The following is a 20,423-nucleotide window of genomic DNA, read 5'->3' as shown; positions in this document are numbered from 1 at the left end:
TCTGACACTTAATTCACTCATTAAGGAACAGATATAATTAAACAATGCACATTACTGCAGTAGTGAAAACTGTGGACATCTGAGTGTAGTCACCCCTTTTCTACTTTTGACCTACATATATATTTAATAAATACAGAGCATAAAGATATTGTTCGCCTGTAGAGGACCAGACTGTAATTCAATCTACTATGACATTCTAGTGTAAATTGTGACATTTGTGTAGTAAACTTTGCTGCTTCCCTTTCTGCTGCAGCTTTCTGTCATTCCTGAAATCATCCGCCAAGGCACAATGGACCTGTGAGAACATTATGTAAGGCAAATTGGGATTCTACATTGGGGGGGGGAGCGGTGGGAGTGAGGTGGCTAAAGTTATCCATTACTTTTCTGTTTATGGAAGTGACCTCCTCCAGTGGAAAACATGGCTACTCACCCATTGTATTAAATACTTAAATTTTATATTTAATTTTATATTTAATAGGATTAATAAAAGGATTAATAAAAATTAATATTTAATTTTATATTTAATAGGAAGAACTGGGGAGTAGTTTAGTATAACATCCCTTTAATTGCACTTCTTTTGGTCATCTCTTTTTTACCTTTCTTTTACCCTCTTATCACCCTAATTGCAGTGTCTTCTCTTTTCAACTCTCATTCAGGTTTCCCTCATCCCATATCCCACAACTTGATTCTCTAGCCTCTCTAAGTCTGCTTTAAATTAGTACCCAAGATACATTCAATGAAGAATGATAATAATAAACAGTGAAAATACACACGTCTTAAAAGCTTTCAGAATATTTGTCTAGTTCTTTTTTTGCAACAATATTTTCATTCTTAAAGTTTTTTGGAAAGAGCTGAATGTTTACAAAGTTACTATTATGATGTGTCTCCAACAAATTCTAATTGAGCTAGTGGATATTTAATCTGACATATGCATCTTAATTTATATCTCAAGTCACACTTATACAAAAGAAAATAAAGAAAATAAAATAAGACTAATTTATCTTGCTAAATAAAAATTACAAGCTAAAATTGAGAGAGTTTAGTCTTACATTGTGTATTTTTAACACAGATTCAGTGACAAGAATACTAGAATTACATGTATTTACTATGCCACGATTACGATAATATATCTTTCTTTGCATATTTAGAAAAAAAGTAGCCCCATGTATGTAGAAAACCCTATTATTACCTCTATCTACATTCAAGAAACATTCTTAATTACAATACATACTTTTCATTAGTTTTTTACAACTTTCCAAAAGAGTCTAATGAAAATGGACTGCCAATGTAAAGCTGACCACCTGAACAGTACAATATATAAAGTGGCAAATTTTGAAAAATCACTTGACTTCATAATGGACTCTTGTAGATTTTGAAATTATGAGACTGCCAAATTCATTTGAACGTTTTCATGATGATACTCTAGTTTGCATATTAGGCCATTAGTTTGAATATAAAAATTAAAAGAATAAATTTTATGTGACTAGATCACACAACTCAGTGTTATTCCTTTCCGAATTTGAAACATCAATATCAGTGGTTGGTTAGAGAGGTGAAAAATTAAGAGAAATTGCCATTGTTATTCTCACTGTAAATCACAAGAGACTAAATTGAAATTTCAATTTGTATGGGTTACAACAAATAGAGTTCTTTAAGAAGAAGAAATGAAGGACATTATCCTGTCTGCATGGATATAAACTCCTCTTTAGAAAAAAATAATGTATTAAAATAAGATGTGGATTATATTGTAGAATATCAGTTCTCAAAATGGCAAACATTCTGGAGTTATTCAGTTACACACAGTTCATAAACTTGGCTTATGTTTATCAGTATTAGAAAAATACTTCGTATTTTAAGGGGCTTTGCTGTGGTCTCCCTGTCAGCCAACCATTAGGCAGAAAGGGAAAGCTTAACAACAGAGCTAGGGTAGACACACAGTCACATTAAGAAGAATAAATTTACAGCATGAGATCTTGCTTACATTTTTTTTACCAGTTTGGATGGAATTGTCACATCAGTAAATGGAAACAATCTGCATATCAGATTTTTATAATGGCATTCACTGTCTTGGGAAAGAGCCATGGATTAATGGTATAGCCATGGATTAATGCTTCATTTTGCATAAAGAAGGTCCCAATTTCCATCCCTAGGATCTCTAATTAAAACAGGCAGATGGTGATTCACTTTGATAGACCACTGTTCTAACTATGATAAGGCAGCTTCATATGCATGTACATTGCAAATAATTATCTAATTTCAGTAACATGGAAATGTAAGGCATTGTAATGCTCCCAACTACTTTACTCATTACTTTTATTATCCATCCATTATTTCATCTGAAGTTCATAATAGATTATTTCAGTGGGTGGAGTTCAATACAATTATTATTTTAAACAATGGAGTTAAAATATGAATTGAATGCGATACCAAGAAATTTCCTGTGTACAACACTCACGATCACACAATTGTATCTGAATTTCACCCATATTTAATAAAATTAAAAGACTATATATATATATATATATATATATATATATATATATATATATATATATATATATATATATATATATATATATATATATATATAAAATTTTGCTTTGATGCAAGTTTTGACTCCATATGTAGTGGCTATGCCCCCAAATCCAATATTCTGGAAGATGGTGTGAAACTAAAATTGCAAAAGTTAAACAAATTTCCTATAGTCCATTTTCTATCCCTTAAAATATTAATTCCATTTAAAACCCATTATGGAAATATGATGAACATAAGCTAACCTCTTTATGGCAACAAAGGCATTGACAGTTCAATGTTAGGAAAAAAATCAAAACTGACTAAGCATAAGCAGTTTTCAAAATTATGGGACATTATTTACATGAAAAATAATATAATAATGCAAAAAATGGAATGCCGATGCAACTATACTTGACTGTTTATTTCGTTGTAGATGATATATGCAATACAGAGGAGGACTAATATATGTGTTGATTTAATATTAGGATACATAAGTTGTGTAATATAAATAATATATGAAAGGGATTTAAATGGGATCTATAATTATAATATTATGGAATAATTTGATATTTTAATATTTAACACAATTTATTCTAATGTAGATTATTTTCATTTATTTTTTACATGGAGTATCATATCAAAGTTGAAAATAAAATATAGAAAACCCTATCATTTTCCCACTAAGACCCATTAGGCACGAGGGGAATAACGCACATTCGGGGTGGAATGGCGGCGACTAAAATCACCGATAACACACGGTGCCGGCTGCAACCGGCCGCAGCTTCGGTGCATGCTGCCGAACAAAGCCGCTTTAGTGAAACGCGGAAGAAAGAGCAGCTTCCAGGTGACTGGGGCGCAACCAGAAGCGGCGCCGGGATCGCCGCGTGCATAATCGGTTACTCTGGGTTTTGACGCCCTTTGTGCCCCGTCCTGTGCATAACCGGTGTGCTTCGCGTCTTCCCCCTCCGCGTTTTCCATGTGACCCAAAATCGGTGGCCGTGCATAATGGGCCTAAGAGAACACATTTGTGACAGAAATCTATGCTGTGTTTCTTTTCCCAATGAAATTCACCCTGAAGCTGATTCTGAGGTTTGGAAAAAACCCATAAACTGTGTGTAATGTATTATATACAACTTTAGCAAGAATTCAGAATCAGCAAAAAAGTTTCTGATGATTCTTCCTTCTTACTATAACTGCCCATCCTCAACCTTCAAGAATGACTTGAGGAGAAACACAGGGATGTTCACAGGGAAAGAGAAATCAGTGAAACCCATTCCCACAAACTTGCTCTATTTATATAGTGTCTGGATCCAAACCAAAGTATTTCCTTTCTTCAGCATTTATATCAGTTAGCTCTTTATTTTTTTGTTCTTTTGCAATTGATGTCAAGAAATTATATAAAGAAAGCCATGATTGTATAAGGAGCTGTCTTATTCAGAGTCATTTTTCACTGCACAGTATCCTACTGAAATTGCTCTAAGGATTTTTGTTAGAGGCCTTTCTGCAGTTCTTTTAAGAGTTGCCAAAAACGGGGCTTCACTGCCTTTTTCTTATTGCTTTGTGTCCCTGCACATTTCAAAAATTCTCTTTCTAGAGTCAGAGGATCCTTCAGAACAGTCTTTAATTTTACATGTTATGGGGCAGGGGTGATTCACAAAAATCTGATATTTTCTTTTGCAATGTATTCAGATAATAGTTCTAAATGGCTTGAGCATGATAGTTGTATAATTCAGTGTTCTTCCATTTTGCTTTGCTTCAGAAGTACAACTATATCTCCAGCAAAATAAAAATTAAGCTAGATCTTTGATTTTTAAAGAATGAACTCTCTTAATTATAAAGGAATCCATCTGCTGTAGAGGAATATTAGAGTACAGCAAATCAGGAAAACTAGATTTGTGTTGAATTGTTTCAAACCTAAGAATACATGACAGAAAAGCTACAACATAATAAAACTTCATAATATATGGATCATTGGAAACCACATGGAAGCTTAAACAGATTATTAAAATAAGCAACTACAAACTGCTATTTTGGTAAAGTCAAAGTACCTATATACTCATGTATAAGCCTAGTTTTTTAGCACCTTTTTCACACTGATAAAGCCCTCCTTGGCTTATATGCGGGTATATACGGTAACTGAAATAAAAACCTGCTCCAGCCGGCCAACCGTTGTATTGCCTTTTGCAAATGTGTACTGCAAGCTGAGCTTGCTCTGGCAGCTTGTAAGACATCAACAGTTTGACTGAGGGACTCTGATCTTTTTTCTCCTTTTGCCTTCACGTATTCCTCTTCTTAGTCACTTCTTCCAAACTATTCTTTTGGTTTCTGTGGGTGAGGTGGGTTTTGGGGGTGGCTTTGGGATTTACTGTTTCTTTCCCCTAGTGTTTCTTCTTTTATCTGAGGGGCAGCATTGTTTGCCTTTTCTTCTTGGGGTTGTGTTTCTTTTAAAAGCTGATTTTTACAGTTCTTTCTTTCAGTGTTCAGTTTTTCAGTTCCTTATTTCAATGTTTTGTTATGGGGGGCACCGCAGTTGTAGTTAGAGTTGTCCATTCTCCCACTTTGGTAGCTGTTGTACTTGTTGTAGTAGGTTGCCAACTTTGAGTACTGTTGTTCTTCTCTGGTTTGCTGGCCTGGGGGCAGCACTTTTTGGTTCTCCTGCCAGAGCTGTTCTCACAGAGCAGTTATGTTAGAGCTCTCTCAGGTTGTCTGCCATCAAGAGAGGAAGAGAAGCTAATTGTAAGCCGCTTTGAGACTCCTTTGGTTAGTGAAAAGTGGGATACAAAAACCAGCAGCTATTCATCCTCTTGACTTTTCTGTACTTGTTGGGGGGGGAGGCTGGATGGACGAGCCTGTGATGACGGAGCATTTCCCAACCTTGGCTTATATTCAAGTCAATAAGTTGGCCCAGATTTTGTGGTAAAATTAGGTGTCTCGGCTTATATGTGGGTCGGCTTATATGTGAGTATATACGGTAGATATATTTCAACTCCTGCCCTGAATTTTAATAAGGACAGAATGCAGAAAGAAAAGAACCTCTCCAGTTAGATGTGGAGCTGTGCAAGCTATTAAGATCAGTGACAGTAATAAGTACAATAACTACAAAATTTCTTTGTGGGATTTAGCTTATATGCAACTATTAAGTTCAAATAGCTTTAAGAAGTAACATGGATCGGGAGGTTTGCTGCATGTGGTTTGGGGTTTCAAATGTATGATGAGAAGTCTACTTCTCTGTGACAATTGTTTGTTCTGCCAGCTACTATACTGCAATTACATATCAAATATGTGAGTGTAATATATTAACTGGCTGTAATATCTGTTGCAATTTCAGTTACATATATCAGTGGTCCCCAACCTTTCTGTGGTTGGGGACCGGCAGGGCATCGGGGCGCGGCCCGCGGTCCGCGCGGGCCACGGCCACGCATCGGCCGCGCCCGCGGGCCATGCCCGCGCATCGGGCCACACCCGTGGGCCGCGCCCGCGCTTCGGGCCGCACCCGCACATCAGGCCGCGCCCGCGCTTCGGGCCGCGCCCGCGCATCAGGCCGCGCCCGTGCATCGGGCTGCGCTCGTGGGCCGCACCTGCGGGCTGCGCCCGAGCATCGGGCCGCGCCCACACGGGCGCGGCCAGCCCTGATTCCCTCTCCCCGCCCTCCTGCAGTAAGAAGCTTCCCGGGCCGCAAGTTTGCGGCCTGGGAAGTTTTTTACTGCGGGGGGGCGGGGGGCGGGGAGAGGGAGCCGCGGCCCGGCGCCATGGCCTTTGCGGCCCGGCTCCGGGCCGCGGCCCGCAGGTTGGGGACCACTGACATATATGAAATAACACATTTTCATATTAATGAATGAAGGGTAAGGCACTAACTACATGTTGCCCTTTGCTACTTATTCTTCCCATTTATCCCAAACTTTAAATTATAAGGTCAATAATATGAACCAGTACCTTTTAACTGCACTAATGGAATTTCAAATTATTTTTTCTATAACTACTTTTGGTGCTTTTAAAATGCAACATTTGGGGGTAAAACTGAAAAATGATAAGAGTTTCATAGGGGGCATGATGGAGAATTATTATTTAAGGCATGAATTGCATTTCACTGGCAAGAAATATATTTGCTGTTAGCTTTGGGACATTATTCTGGGTGAGATTTCAAATATGGTAGGAAGGAAAAAACAGGGAGAATTCACCAAAGTTTATTACAAAATTTACAGAGGTACGAAATGTTTGTTTGATTTTAAAATATATATATTAGTTATTGTAAAAGATACATTATGCAAAATGCTACAATCCAAAGGCCCTTGTACACACTGTTACGCACACATGGACAGGCTTCTCTATTAACTTTACTATCAGAGATATTCATATTTGTAGCATGAATAATACAGAAGGTCTTGATAAAAGTGAATGAAGAAGCTGTTGTGAGCACACAACATTTCCCATATGTTTTTAGACTCTGACATGTAATAAATGGCCCTTCAGTAGGGCTGAACTGTCAGCTTTTAATAAATTGGGGAGGGGGTGAACCAAAGAACATATAAGTATATTTCAGTAAAGGCACAGCAATATGCATAGTGGTATATTAAAAAAAAAATCTAATTGAGGACTCCAGTAAGAAGCTAAAAATGATCTATGAGTGAACCATAGCTCCTACGCAATTATTTGCAAAGAAACATAATTCAGACAGCATGGGAATATTGCACTCCAAATCAAGCTGAAGCAGCCAATCAAAACCTGCATGATAATTTTCAGATTGAATCCATTTCCAAAGTGAGTCTATTTTTTTTAGTTTGAAAGGTATCACATTTGTATTTTAAATTAAATTCACATTCTGGGCAAGGATGCTTTTATATTTAAATTACTAATGCAGGAAAGGAAAGAAATTATTGAAGTATCACTTGTGAAAATTGTCTTATGTTTCCTTGATAAAAAAGCCACTTGCAAGAAATATTCATGCATAGTTTCTTCCATTTCTTTCATGATAATGTAACATAACCAATATTAAAAAGAGTGCCAGAAAAGTTCAATATTTATGCAGGTTTGTGAAATAAAAAGTCCACATAAAAAAGAAAAGGAAAATCATTGGTTTGGCTGTCCACTAATATTAAAACACACACAGTAGAGTTATGGCTATAAAGAAAACAAAACCAGCAGCTCTCAAATGCCATGACTGGCTTCCATTTCCACCTGTACGAACGTCACAGCAGGTATCTGCTTTGATGAAGATTGAGATAAAAATCCAAAGAAAAATTGAGAAAAAAAGGAAAATATTATAAAGTATGTGGGAAAAGAAAAGTAAAAGGAAACAGTGACAGTGAGAAAGAAAAGAGAGAAAAATAATTAATGCAATATTTACAAAATGCCAAAGTCAATTTCTTAAACCAATCATTTTAAAATATCAAATGCCAAAAATGTATTGTATGAAACTAAGTGCTTCTAAAGTAGCAGGAATGGACAAGATAGACTGAAGTTATTTCCTGCCAAAATCAACATAATTTCATGAGACTCTAGGACAACATAAAGGTAAAGGTATCCCCTGTGCAAGCACCGGGTCATGTCTGACCCTTGGGGTGACGCCCCCTCGTGTTTTCATGGCAGACTCAATACAGGGTGGTTTGCCAGTGCCTTCCCCAGTCATTACCGTACAACATAGCGGAGGGCAATTAAAGGATTCAATATTTTTTGGTTTATAGCCTGCTTTTTTCAGGATCCTACATGTCCTTCTGTCCTCCATTTTGTCATTACAATAACCCTGAAAGGAAGAGCTAGATTCAAGTCCAGACATGAGCTTTCAAGAGTCAAAGTTCCCTTCATTAGAAACCAATGTGGAAGGTCAGGCTGAAAAAGAATAATTGGCCCATTGGTCACACACTGAACGTCTATGACAGAGAGAGATTCCAACCCTGGATATCCCAAATCCTAGTCTCTCAAATCAATAGGCTGCGTTGGCTTCTTTATTTTTGGAAGACTTGAACCATATTCCACTTTGTCAAGACACCTGACTGCAGACAACTGTACAAACTAGAATTTGTTTTCTAAACCACATTTCAGTATCCTAGTTTGTGGAGGAAGAAATTCCAGTTTGCATTTAGACATCAGAATAAAAGAGAGTTGAGTAAACACAGATTGCCTTCAAGTGAATTCCATTTTCAGAGAAGAGAGATGAAGTGCATATTACTGGAATAAACTGAGCCTGTGAAATCTTAATACAGTCATTTGTTCCTTAACTGACCTGCCCTACAACATCAATTAGTTGGAAACCTTTCCGTTCACATATTCCAAGTATTGCAGGTCTATGAAGAATTTGCTTCATGAAGAATGACTAAATATACTCAGCATTTACTAATCTTGGTGTTCGTTTTTAGCTTGTTGTGTTTTATGACCACAAAGTAGATTATAAATTCTTCAATTAATAAAAATAATAGGTATAACAAAACTACAGAAATATTGACTAGCTTTCAAAACACAGGTATTCATGCCTCAAAACTAGACCCATGTTTGGCATTCTGGGTTAATTCTGGAATATAAATCCATTTGGCTTTTCTGGCTATATATATACAAGTAGTAAAGCCTGCTGCATTCTATAATGCAATGGGTGTTAGCTCATGATTTGGTGTGAGTTTAGTGCCTCACTTGGAAGATAGAAACCCTAAAAGGAGGTTTCTCTGTGCATAGCAGTCTTGACCAAAGTCAGGTTTATGCACATCTAGAAAATGGCTACTTTGGATGGTGGACTCTAAGGCATTGTACTATTTTGATGCCCCGCCTCTAAATCTCAAGGAATATTTCCAACCTAGGGGTAGCCAATCTCCAGGTGGAGTCTGGAGAGCTCCTGGAATTACAGTTCATCTCCATAGTATAACAATAAGGTCCCCAGGCAGAAACAGCTGCTTTTGGAAGGTGGACTGGACTGTTGTACAAAGGAAACATTTGAGGCCTCCCACATAGGTTGTTGTGGAGATGAAACACTTGAGGCCTACTGCATAGATGAAACAGGGAGCAAAAGAACTTCCACAACAGTTCCATCTGCACAACTCTATGCGGCAGACCTCATATGTTTCATCTCCAAAGCAACCTTGCATGGTAGGCCTCAGATGTTGAGACAGTGGGGGAGAAGAGAGATACATGGCTTGGCTGCATCTTCCTTCCAGCAGTGAGGCCAGCCACAGCAGTATTTTAAGTGAGAAGGGACTTTCCTCAAAAAGAAAGCACACCCATGCCCACAGACTCCCCTGCGTTGCTCTTGGAAACACCTCCCTCCCCTCAGTCAGAGGCTGTAAGAGGCTCCCTTCACAGCAGGCTTGGATGGAAGGGGGGCGGGGATACGGAATCCTGAGCAATAAAAAACTTTGGCCCTGAGGGGGGGGGAGATTCCACCAATAGGAGGCTTCAGAACCTTAAGCTTGTTTTCAGAAGTACATGACACATTTTATATATATATAAATATATATCTTCTTACATGTAATTTGATGTATGACCAAATATGCATGTAAACACATATGTTGCCTGCACCATGTATATAATTAGTAGGATAGTAAACATCCAGTGCTATGAATCCTAACTCAAAATGTGAGGACAATTCCATTCAAAAGAGTTTACTGTTAAAGAAATAACTTGAGCTATAGAATTACTTGGATGTTTAGCTTGGGGCTAGATTAAATTTAACTAACACAACACAGTGTTTTGTCAGCTAGTTAACTTGGCTTATGTACATAAAAGACAGAATTCTGCATCACATTTTATTCCTTTGTGCTAGCTGAATACCAATAATCTACTTGGCAAAAACATATTGAAGAACAAAATAAATCTATAGGAATCTCTTTAGACTCAGAATTCATTATCTGAAAAGTTTGAATTTGATTTAATTAAATGCAGGCTACTAGACAGCTGCAAGAACTTAGCAGTAAAGCTAGAATTACATGCTCACCAATGAGCTTGGAAATCTTACCAAGCTCCCAGTCCCTAGCTGCAACAATATAGAACATTTATGCTAGTTCAAACTAATGTTCTATCTTCTGCTGTTTTATATGGGAGAATTCAACAAATCCCACATTCAGCTAGACTCTGCCCTCAAGGACAATGTTGCATACAATCAATCACATTTTTTTCCCTGTTGTCCATTTTATTTTACCATCCGAGCTAAATTTCTTAACCTGCTGCTTTGTAAAAGAGAACAGCATCCTGATGAATTTAAGATCCAGTTTATTTTGACTTCCTAGAACCCTGTTATAATTGAATTAGTTGCAAAGTTTTAACATCTTGCTGGGAGAGATCGTGAATGTATTCTGTCTTGCTCTAAAGCATTATATTCGCTTTTGTTTATTCTGTATTGCAGTAAGTCTTTCTGTATCCCCTCCCTTATATTTACTTCTTTTAATATGCCAATAAAGGCCTTGATGTTTCTCTAAAAAACCTTCCACATAGAAATGATAAAGAGCTAATCTACAAGGAGATGTGGAAGTGGTAAATTTTTAATTAACAGATTTATTAGAGATTTGTTTGAGCAATTTGCAAACAGTTGTCAACTATGAAATACAAGCAGGGGACCCACGAGGACTTGTGAGAACAACTTATTTTCCATAAACCAATATTTCCTTTTATCCTCTTCCAGGCAGCACCTGCATATCCTCTTTCTTTCCCTGCTTCCTTCTCTTCTTTCCACGCAACAATAAGGTGACCAGATTGTCCCATTTTTGGAGGGACATCTGGGGGTACCTGGCAAATTGTACTCACCAGGTTACCATGGCTGGGCTGTCCTTTTTCAGTAAGGCCATGGGGTCATGGGACCCTGGTTCGTCTTTTTTAGCCAGACGGGCGATGAAGAGTTGAGGGTGACAAGGCAGCACCCAACCTCAGATGGCCCATCACATTATCACTGCTGGGGTGATTATTCAGCCAGCTGAGACAAGTATGCTTTAACCTATTTGAGGTGGCATTAATGCACATTGGCTTACCATGGGACCAAGAGGGAGCTCGTGACACCCTCTCAAGTTGCCAGGGATTCTGCCACTCTACAAGTGGAGCATGTGGAATTCTTGCCTAAGGGGCTGCTGATAAGAATGGGTTTGCGCAGCACATGCCCCATCCAGAGCCTATGGATGTATTTGGGCATTCGCCTTGTGGCCTCAGAGGACTTGTTCATTCATCATAATGTAACATGTTTATCAAGTTTTCAGTTTGCCATCGTGCTGAAGCTGTGCCTCAGTTGCTTGGGACCCCACTCTAATTGGTATGGTACTAATTCCTTTAGAAGTGGAGCAGCAATGCAGGAGTTTCAAGACGGGTCATATGGGCAAGAAATCATGAGGCTGGGTCATTGACGGTCATGAGCTTATAGAGTGTATATGTGCCCCTCAATGATTTGCTAACCTATTGCTTGTTTCAGGCATGTTTCCTATATTCGGATGGTCCTCATCATGGGTCATGATACTGCCTTTTGGGTAGGATGGTATGCAGAATGGTCCGGTTGGGGAGTCCATCTGGGCCTTGGTGAGCATCTGTAGATCAAGTGGTCAGGACACTGTGGGATGACATGGCCATATCTGCTGGACGTAGTTTCTCATGAGGTGCATAGTGAGCGTGCCCCATCTGTGATTATCATGTAGCTTGGGGAGAATGACCTGCCTGGGATCTCAGTAATCCACCTGTTTTTAATGATGTCAGAGGATCTGGTGGTGCTGCAACAGAGGATGCCAGGAGAACACCTGCTGTGGTTGGAGCTCCTGGACAGAAGAGTGTGGAAAAATGTGGTCAGTGTGGAGCAGGTCCATTGGGCAAAGCAAAAAGTTAACAAGGAAATTCGAAAGTTGGTGTTGGGGATGGGGGCTAAAGTTATACACCAATCCGACATCACCCATTGTTTGGCTCCACTGTTAATGAGGGAAGGAGTGCATGCTTCTGACTGGGGGTGCAACTTATGGTTGCAGGGTTTATGGGCAGCCCTGTTAGGGTGGTTGCAAGGCCATCATGGGTTGATGGGAACATGGCCGGCTTGCTCTCATTCAGTGTCGGTTTAAAGGGACACGAGAAAGAGCATTTGTTCCAGGGTATCACACTGGTTAGCACACTGGAACCCTGAGGTTGGGGGGTTTCATTAAGAGACTGGCTCACAAAAAAGCATGGCTTTTTTGGTGGATGGGGTGATTAAATAAGGTGGGCGCTTGTTGACCATTGCACAGACCATTTCCCTGAGGGATGGACCCCAGGGGCAAAGGATCTTCCTCCCAGGCTGGAAAGGAGATGGTCCCAGCCTGCTGGTTAGCTCTTTCTTCATGCCAGGCCAAGCCTCCGGCTGGAAGGTGTTCACAACAAATAAAGGTGCAGCCTTGTTATTGTCAAAAAACAGAGTCTCATCCTGATTGACCCTGTGTAATCCTGTCAGTCAATTCTGTACAAGCTTATTGGTGAGCGGAAATATAATTAATTGACGGCTGATTGTCACTGAGCCAAACTAAAGAATGAATAGAAGAATACTATGGCAACCAGGCTTGCTATTAAGTCATTTTGGAAAAATGGAAAACAAAGTCCTCTTCATTCTCTACTTGCTTATTTGGAATAACTTTCTGGTAAAGTATACTGCTGATGAAGGTTCTTAATAGTATTGTAAAACTTATATGATAATTCTGTTCTGAGCCATCAAATTTGTTGGTGTGTCTGACATTTTAATGTTGCTTTGTGACCATTTTCTATGTGGTTAGAGTTCTTTACAGTGGTGGGAAGAGTTGAGATTCTATGCTAGAAATTTGCAGGTTTAGATCCTAGGGTTGATGATTGATCCAGCTTTATTGTTGAGGAAGCAAGTCAATGCAGATGTTTTTAAAAAAGCGATTTACTAAGTCCACTTAGCTTGGAAGATGTCCATACTGGACTCTACATGGGTTTACTCTTAAAGACAACTCAAAAACTACAAAATGGTACAGAAAACAGCAACTGATTACTATCAGGTGCCAAATGGAATCTAAATATCATTCCCTTTCTACAAATAATCCATTAGTAATCCATGGGCCATGTTGAATCTCTGGCTTCTTCAGAATCTGGTAGTACATGATGTAAAAAACAAACAAACAAACAAACAAGCAAACAAAACCTCTTCCTGAGACCCTAGAGAGCTCCTGCCAGATTTAGTAGAAAACACTGACTGTGATGATGGACCACTTGCCCTATTCAATACAGGACAGCTTGATATGTTCATAAGGAGCTGCTATAACCTATACAATTTTTGAAGCCATTGAATCCACATGCTGCCTTCTTGTTATATTTTGCATTGACTGCTCCACTCATCTGAGCAAAGGCTTTTGAAATTGCCCTCCTCCCCACACAATCAGGTGGCTCCTACATTGTGGAATGGTCTATGGGAGACACTTAGGATGGCCATCACATTTCCATCATTTTGCAAAATCTGTAAAACAGAATTGTTCAGAAGGGGATGCATAGATGGACCAAAGCTGTTATATAAAGTTTCAGCTCAGGAGGTGGCTTGTATTAGCAACTTACCGTTGGGCTCTGGGTTGCCGTCTGCAGAGGAGTGAGACCAGTGGCCAAAAGTTGTGCCTCTGTTTAGAGGCTCAAAGTAGGTGTGTGATGCCTCTGTTAGGTGGGTAGAAAAGTGGGCATCACCCTTAAAAAGGGCCAGGCATGCATGCGAGGCCTCTTTTCTACCTGGTATCGCAGCAGGAAGTTTACCACCCTCCCTCCCCTTTTTGTTAAATACACCATTGTATAATTGTGTTCAGGGTTCAAGTTAAGGTTTTTACTGTTTATTGTCACAGTTGCAGGTTCAAAAATAATGAACTGGGAGGGGCAGGTCCCAGTGAATAAACAAATATAGAAAAATACAGACGCACTGGGAAACCAATATGGCAATAAATTATCCAAATTGGACTTATATAGAGTCTCTTCAGTGATTCTTTTATTCTTATTTCACACAAGTCCCAACATGTTTCGCCTTACAGCTTTTTCAAGGGACGGTTTTTATATTTAAGGACCAACTTCAACTTATTAAGGAATCTCTTGATAGAGTATAAGGTCATACAATAGCTAAACTTAGCTTGTTGTGCTTTTGACAGTGGCAGGTTGGCATGGGGAGAATCATTTTGGGGGGAAACAGGTCTGCACATCAGTTTCCCAAAGTCTTTGGGGGGTCTCCTTAAGAGATTGATGCATATGCAAGCTGAGTGGCAAACCTACTGGGTAGGCAGGCTCACATTGCCAGGTGGTTTGGGGAGACAGACAGAGGCTTATGCCCATTGGATTCCCATTAAGCCTTCTTTCCAGGGTGGGTTTCAGATGGCAAGGAGTTCCACGTTGCAGGCTGATGCCTTGGCTGATCCTCCAGGGCACAATCTGAGACCTTAGGTTATTTATGGTCTGCTGACCAGTTCATGGTTGGATTCTTCCTCATGCCACACCAACACTCCATGTTTGGAGTGTAATAAAGCTGTGGCCATATTTATTCCAAAAACATTCTGACATGCTGCCTTTTTCTGCGGGCTATACTTCTGTCCTCCTGCTAGGCAAAGTCTTGCATACCCTAATCATAATCTGCTTATTGAGTGACTGAATGTTTTATTTTTAATTATACTTGTAACCTGCCTTTGGTGCCAGTGTGGAAAGTAGATTATAAAGAAAAATGAAAATATGTTATTTTAAATAAATATATTTTAATAATCACAATGAAAAATGTAATATGTTAAACCTTCTTACAATGGCAAAATGGAGGAGAGTAATTAGACTAACAAGGTAAAAGAAACACACACATGATTCAGGGGTATTATATTAGCATTATATACAAGAAAAGAAACACTCATAAATGGGCAGCAATTCAAAGCACAGAAAGGTCGCAAGGAGCAATGACAAATATAAATGGATATTCTTAGCACAATTTGGTTTTAATATTTAGGTGTTTAATACATTCAAATAGACTGATCATCATTTTTATAAAACAAAAATGTAGCAAGTCCAGAGCTTTTAACCATATGACAGTAATGATTCTAGATGGCCTACAACTAATGAGGAAAATACAATTCTTTCTTGATACTGGACAAATTTAAACTTCCAAAGGGGGCTTTATTCCTAGTGTATTTCAGGAAAAAAATCCTGGCATTAGCTCTACATAAACAAATTATTTAGAATAAAGTTTTGTTTTCATACAAAGTTATGCATATTACTCTGAATGATTCTAAATATAGAATCTTCTATTTTCTTTAGAAAATAGAATAGTTGGCAAAATGTTTTAAATTTGGTGCACTGAATTTTATTTGTTGATTCATAATATGCCCAGTATGTAAATTTCCAATCTATGGCTATATAGTCTTCACAGGTGTATGAAAACGAGATAACTTTGCACTTACTTGAAACTGTATTTTAGAGATGGGTATAAAATGGGAAAATGTAGTTTGGTCGGGTTTGTGAAATGCTTGTTACATGAACCACAAACTGTCATGAACTTTTAGGGGCTAAATAAACCAGTTCAATTTATTTGTTCCTCCCTCCTAGGAAAGTGCTTTCAGGGGAAATGACCACTGGGGGCACCTTCTTTGAGGGACTGTAGCTCTGACCCTGTAAATCCATTCCTATCCAAACTTGGAGTACAGTAGAGGATAGTAATCCAGAGATTTCCTTTGAGTCTGGTGTCTCTAGCTTGCACAGGTCCAGTTTATATACTCTTGAACCATCTGAACCTACAACTGTCAAAATAACAAGCGGTAACTTAGACAGGTGCTGGTTCAGTTGGTTGAGGTTTAGAACAGATCCTGTGCAAGCAAGATACACTAAACTTGGAGAGCAGGTAGAAGAAAGCCAGCCAAAGATTCTCTGCAAGCTAGAGACATCAAAGTAGCAGGAGATCCTCTATATTAGCAGTCCCCAACCTTTCTTTGGTCAGGGACCACTTCCAGAGCGAGAGGAGAGTCGATGGCCCGGGTGCCGCAAGGCAGCTGCGTGGAAACGCGCACGTGCAGTTGCCGCGCACGCACGTTTTCACCACCAGGGGGCGCGAACGTGCATGTGCGGCAACTGCGCGTGCATGTTTTCGCCACCAGGGGGTGCAATGCGCATTCGCGGCAACTGCGCATGCATGTTTGCATTGCCGGCGTGCTGGGCCTACCTCTTCCCCGAGCTTCTCGCTGTGAGGGGGAGAAAGGTGCGGCTGCTGGCAGCCTGGTACCATGGCCTTCGTGGACCGGTACCAGGCCGCAGACTGGGGGATGATGACCCCGCTCTATATGACTACCTGGTTCTGTCTCCCCTGTTACCTTGAAGTTCAGTAAATATTTAGATTGGGTGGAGACAGTCTGTCAGGAAATGCATCCATTTCAAAGAGTCTGAAGATTTATGAAAAAGCTTGTGCTGGTTGACCTGCCACAAACTTCACTTCACAAACCTCCCAAAATTTGTCATCGACTTTAGTTTGTGAGCAAATTTATGCCCATCCCTATTGTCCTTTGGCTAGGTTCTCTGTGTATACATATATTTGTGGATGGAACATAAGTTATCCAACATTTTTAGAACTACTCTCAGGACTGAGTGAACTTATATGTTATCCTTTAACTAAGAGTTTTCTGTTCTAATCACTATGTTCTGGAAAGCAGCATGAATGCCATTCCTAAGTCCAAAAAGTATGTTTGTTAGAACTCCTGTGGTATAAAAAAGTATGTGTCCAACTGCAGATGACCATTGAAGTAACTAAAGTTTAAGATAACTGCAACCCTACTTTCTATTTTTCTCTATGTCCATTTGAGAAGCTAGTAAAAGTTTCTACTAAGTCAGAGGCATTTACATGGTCATGAAGAAGAAGAGTTGGTTCTTATATGCCGCTTTTCTCTACCCGAAGGAGTCTCAAAGAAGCTTATGTTCGCCTTCCCTTTCCTTTCCCCACAACAGACACCCTGTGAGGTGGGTGAGACTGAGAGAGACCTGATATTACTGCTCAGTCAGAACAGCTTTATCAGTGCTGAGGCAAGCCCAAGGTCACTCAGCTGGTTGCATGTGGGAGAACACAGAATCGAACCTGGTTCACCAGATTAGAAGTCTGCACTCCTAACCACTACACCAAGCTGCTGGTGCCGTTGCTGCTGCTGATGAAGAAAAAGAAGAGGTTCTTATATGCTGCTTTTCTCTATCTGAAGAAGTCTCAAAGTGGCTTACAGCCGGCTTCCCTTTCCCCTCCCCACAACAGACACCCTATGAGGTAGGTGAGAGAGCCCTGATATTACTGGCGAGCTAGGCTGCGTGTGGGGGAGTGCAAAATCGAACCCAGCTCGCCAGATTACAAGTACACATTCTTAACCACTACACCAAGGTGACCATGTAAATCAGATTTTTGTAAGTATGCATCTGTCATTGCTATTATGAGAAGAAAATGTGGAAGCAACTGTCATTACTATTATGAGAAGAAAAATGTGAAAGGCACAGATGACATGGATGGTCTGCAGATTTCAAATATTAAAACAGCCTTGGCCTTTGATTGCAAAGGGCAGAGCTATAGCATAATAAGATGGCATCAATAAGGCATTGGATAGCATCTCCATGAAGACCACATGGAATGTTCCCACAAAGTACTAGAGAACTGCAAATATCAAGAGCCACTTTTGTCATAGGACTGGGATGAAGATTAGAAGGATAGTGTTGTGGAATGAATGCAAGTCATTTACCAACTTTGCTTGTGTCTGATTAGACAATATCTTAAATTGCATTTAACATGTGACTCACCTCCAAAACAATATGTATATGTGAGAGTGCAAACTCCCTCCCAAGTGTGCATGGAGGTCAAAAGAGCTTCAGTATTCCCTACTTTCTACCCTGCATGTTTTCACTAGCAGAAAAAGGACCTGGGGGTAGGCTATTGTCTTACTGCTAGTTCCATGTCACTCAAGCAGAAATGTTGCCTCAAACCCCATTTGTCCTTAATGTATTACATAATCTCACCCCATATCTGGCTGAAAACTGACGTGAAAGATCCCAACAAAACAGTTTGTTACAAACATTCTTTGATTCATGTGATTAATCTTTGCTCAAAGGAACCATGAAGTAACAGAAAGAATTAGATGATTAGAGGTTGGGGTTCATTTGAAATATTAGAGAGTTCAAGAATTTATTAATTTATATTTGCATTTATCCTCTACCCGCTCACCAGATATTTGGTCTGATATTTCTAAAATGAGCTCCTGCTTTAGCATAAGTTTATTTGTCAGGAGTTTACTAGGATTTGACAATGCATGCTTCCCAGCTTCCTGAGATGGAATCAAACAAAGGAATGAATTACTTCTTTTTTGTTTGGAGTTCAAATATTCATCAGAGGTTGATTTCCTTCCATTTAGAACTGTCATTCTTTTCTTCAGATGTACAAACTACACTATCACCACCTGTGAGCAAGTTGGCCTTTGTCTTCCAATGTATTCAACTAAGATTCAGAACCCATGAAGATACTAATCATAATGGTTGAGCTTAGTGAGTTTAGATAATAAATAAATTTTAAAGAAGAAGATTTTTAATTAAAGTTCTACCATTTCACTTTGTTCATCTTCTTTGAGGTTCTAGTGAAGTCATGTTTGCCTAGCATCAAATTCTTTAAGTCAGTGGTCCCCAACCTGCGGTCAGCGGCCCAGTGCCGGGCCGCGAAGGCAAGCTTGCGGCCCGGGAAGCTTCTTACTGTGGGAGGGGGGGAGAGGGAATCAGGGCCGCGCCACGCATTGTGCATGCGTGGCCTGGCTGCGCATGTGCAAATGCGCGCTGCGCGGCTGAAATCGTGCATGCGCGGCACTTTCTCGCACGCGCGAAAGTGCAGCACATGCGCGATTTCGACCGTGCATGCGCGCTGTGCAGGCGCGACCACGAATGCGCACTGCGCGGGTGGGGCAGTTGCCCTGCTGGTCCCCAGCCGAAAAAAGGTTGGGGACCACTGCTTTAAGTCATTATCTATCTATTATAATACAATCCCTCTTAAAAATTATTATCTACCATCTCTCTATAGAGGAAAGATCATTAGTACATCACACTGAAGTGAGTCTACTACAAATTTCCCTAAATCTATTTTTTCCCCCACTCTTTTGCAAAACACTTGTACGAGGTTTCAGTTTTTTTGTAGAACAAGCTACCATTTCTTCAGTGGAATCTGTATAGTTCTGTGATAGATGGTCCATCTGTTTTCAGTCTTTTTTCTAGCATGCAAAAAGTTATGTCAGAATAGTGTAATTCAGCTTTTCTCTTGCTGAAATATGAGATTACTAGGGGCAAAACCTGTTGTCTCCAAGAATACAATGGGCGCTAGAGCTTGGCAGTGGGAAGAGGAAGGGGAGGAGTTGTCAAGTCTATAAGGGCATGGGGTTGAATGTGTGTGTTGTGTGGGAAGTTGTGGTGGCATAGTGGCAAATGAGGGCATGGGTGTGGAGATATGGGTGTCAAGAACCTGTGATTTGGAATGTTGGTTGAGTGTGGGAGAAGACTGATCTTTGGGAATTGTGGCATAGTGGTTACTGATGAGCCATATGTGAAGGGAAATCAGACTGGAGACTCTTCTTAGGAGAAGATTACATGGCAACCAATTCCCCCCAGTTCTGCATCATTTCCCTTCTTGTGGGAATTAGGCCACATTCACCGAAATGCCCCTCTGCCCTAATACACATGGGGTAGTCACAGTACACAGGTGTCCACCCTATTCCTTCTTTTCCATTTTTTCATTGTTGATAAAATGTTATGTGCCCACATTCTTCTTTCATGGTTGCTCCTGAGAAGAACGGATTTTTGTACCCTATTGCTTGCTACCCAAAGAAGTCTCAAAGCGGTTTACAAACATTTATTTCCATTCGTCTCCTGACAATAGTCAACCTGTGAGGGATGTGGGGTTGTGAGAGGTCTGAGATAACTGGGAGTAGGCCGCAGTGACCCAACAGGCCTCAGGTGTCTCAAAGCATTTTTCAATTATC

The 20,423-nt window shown here is 39.9% G+C and overlaps 1 protein-coding gene across 7 annotated transcripts in view; it reads right to left on the bottom strand.

The window, feature by feature from the left end:
• NCAM2 (neural cell adhesion molecule 2) overlaps nucleotides 1–20,423 on the bottom strand; it is a 305,171-nt gene that overhangs the window by 30,404 nt on the left and 254,344 nt on the right. For 2 of the 7 annotated variants that reach the window (XM_077342444.1, XM_077342445.1), the window contains one exon: nucleotides 1,112–7,713. The exons of 4 other annotated variants lie outside the window; for them this stretch is intronic. In XM_077342444.1, coding sequence (XP_077198559.1) covers nucleotides 7,607–7,713 — 107 coding nt within the window. In that variant the 3' untranslated portion in view covers nucleotides 1,112–7,606. Of the gene's footprint in view, nucleotides 1–1,111; nucleotides 7,717–20,423 lie in introns of those variants that run through there. One more of the 7 variants, XM_077342443.1, reaches the window with a different exon arrangement.

Source organism: Paroedura picta, chromosome 6 (assembly GCF_049243985.1).
Source record: "Paroedura picta isolate Pp20150507F chromosome 6, Ppicta_v3.0, whole genome shotgun sequence".
Classification (NCBI taxonomy): Eukaryota; Metazoa; Chordata; class Lepidosauria; order Squamata; family Gekkonidae; genus Paroedura; species Paroedura picta.
The sequence above is the reverse complement of the archived record's forward strand: the minus strand, read 5'-3'. Positions and strand labels throughout refer to the sequence as shown.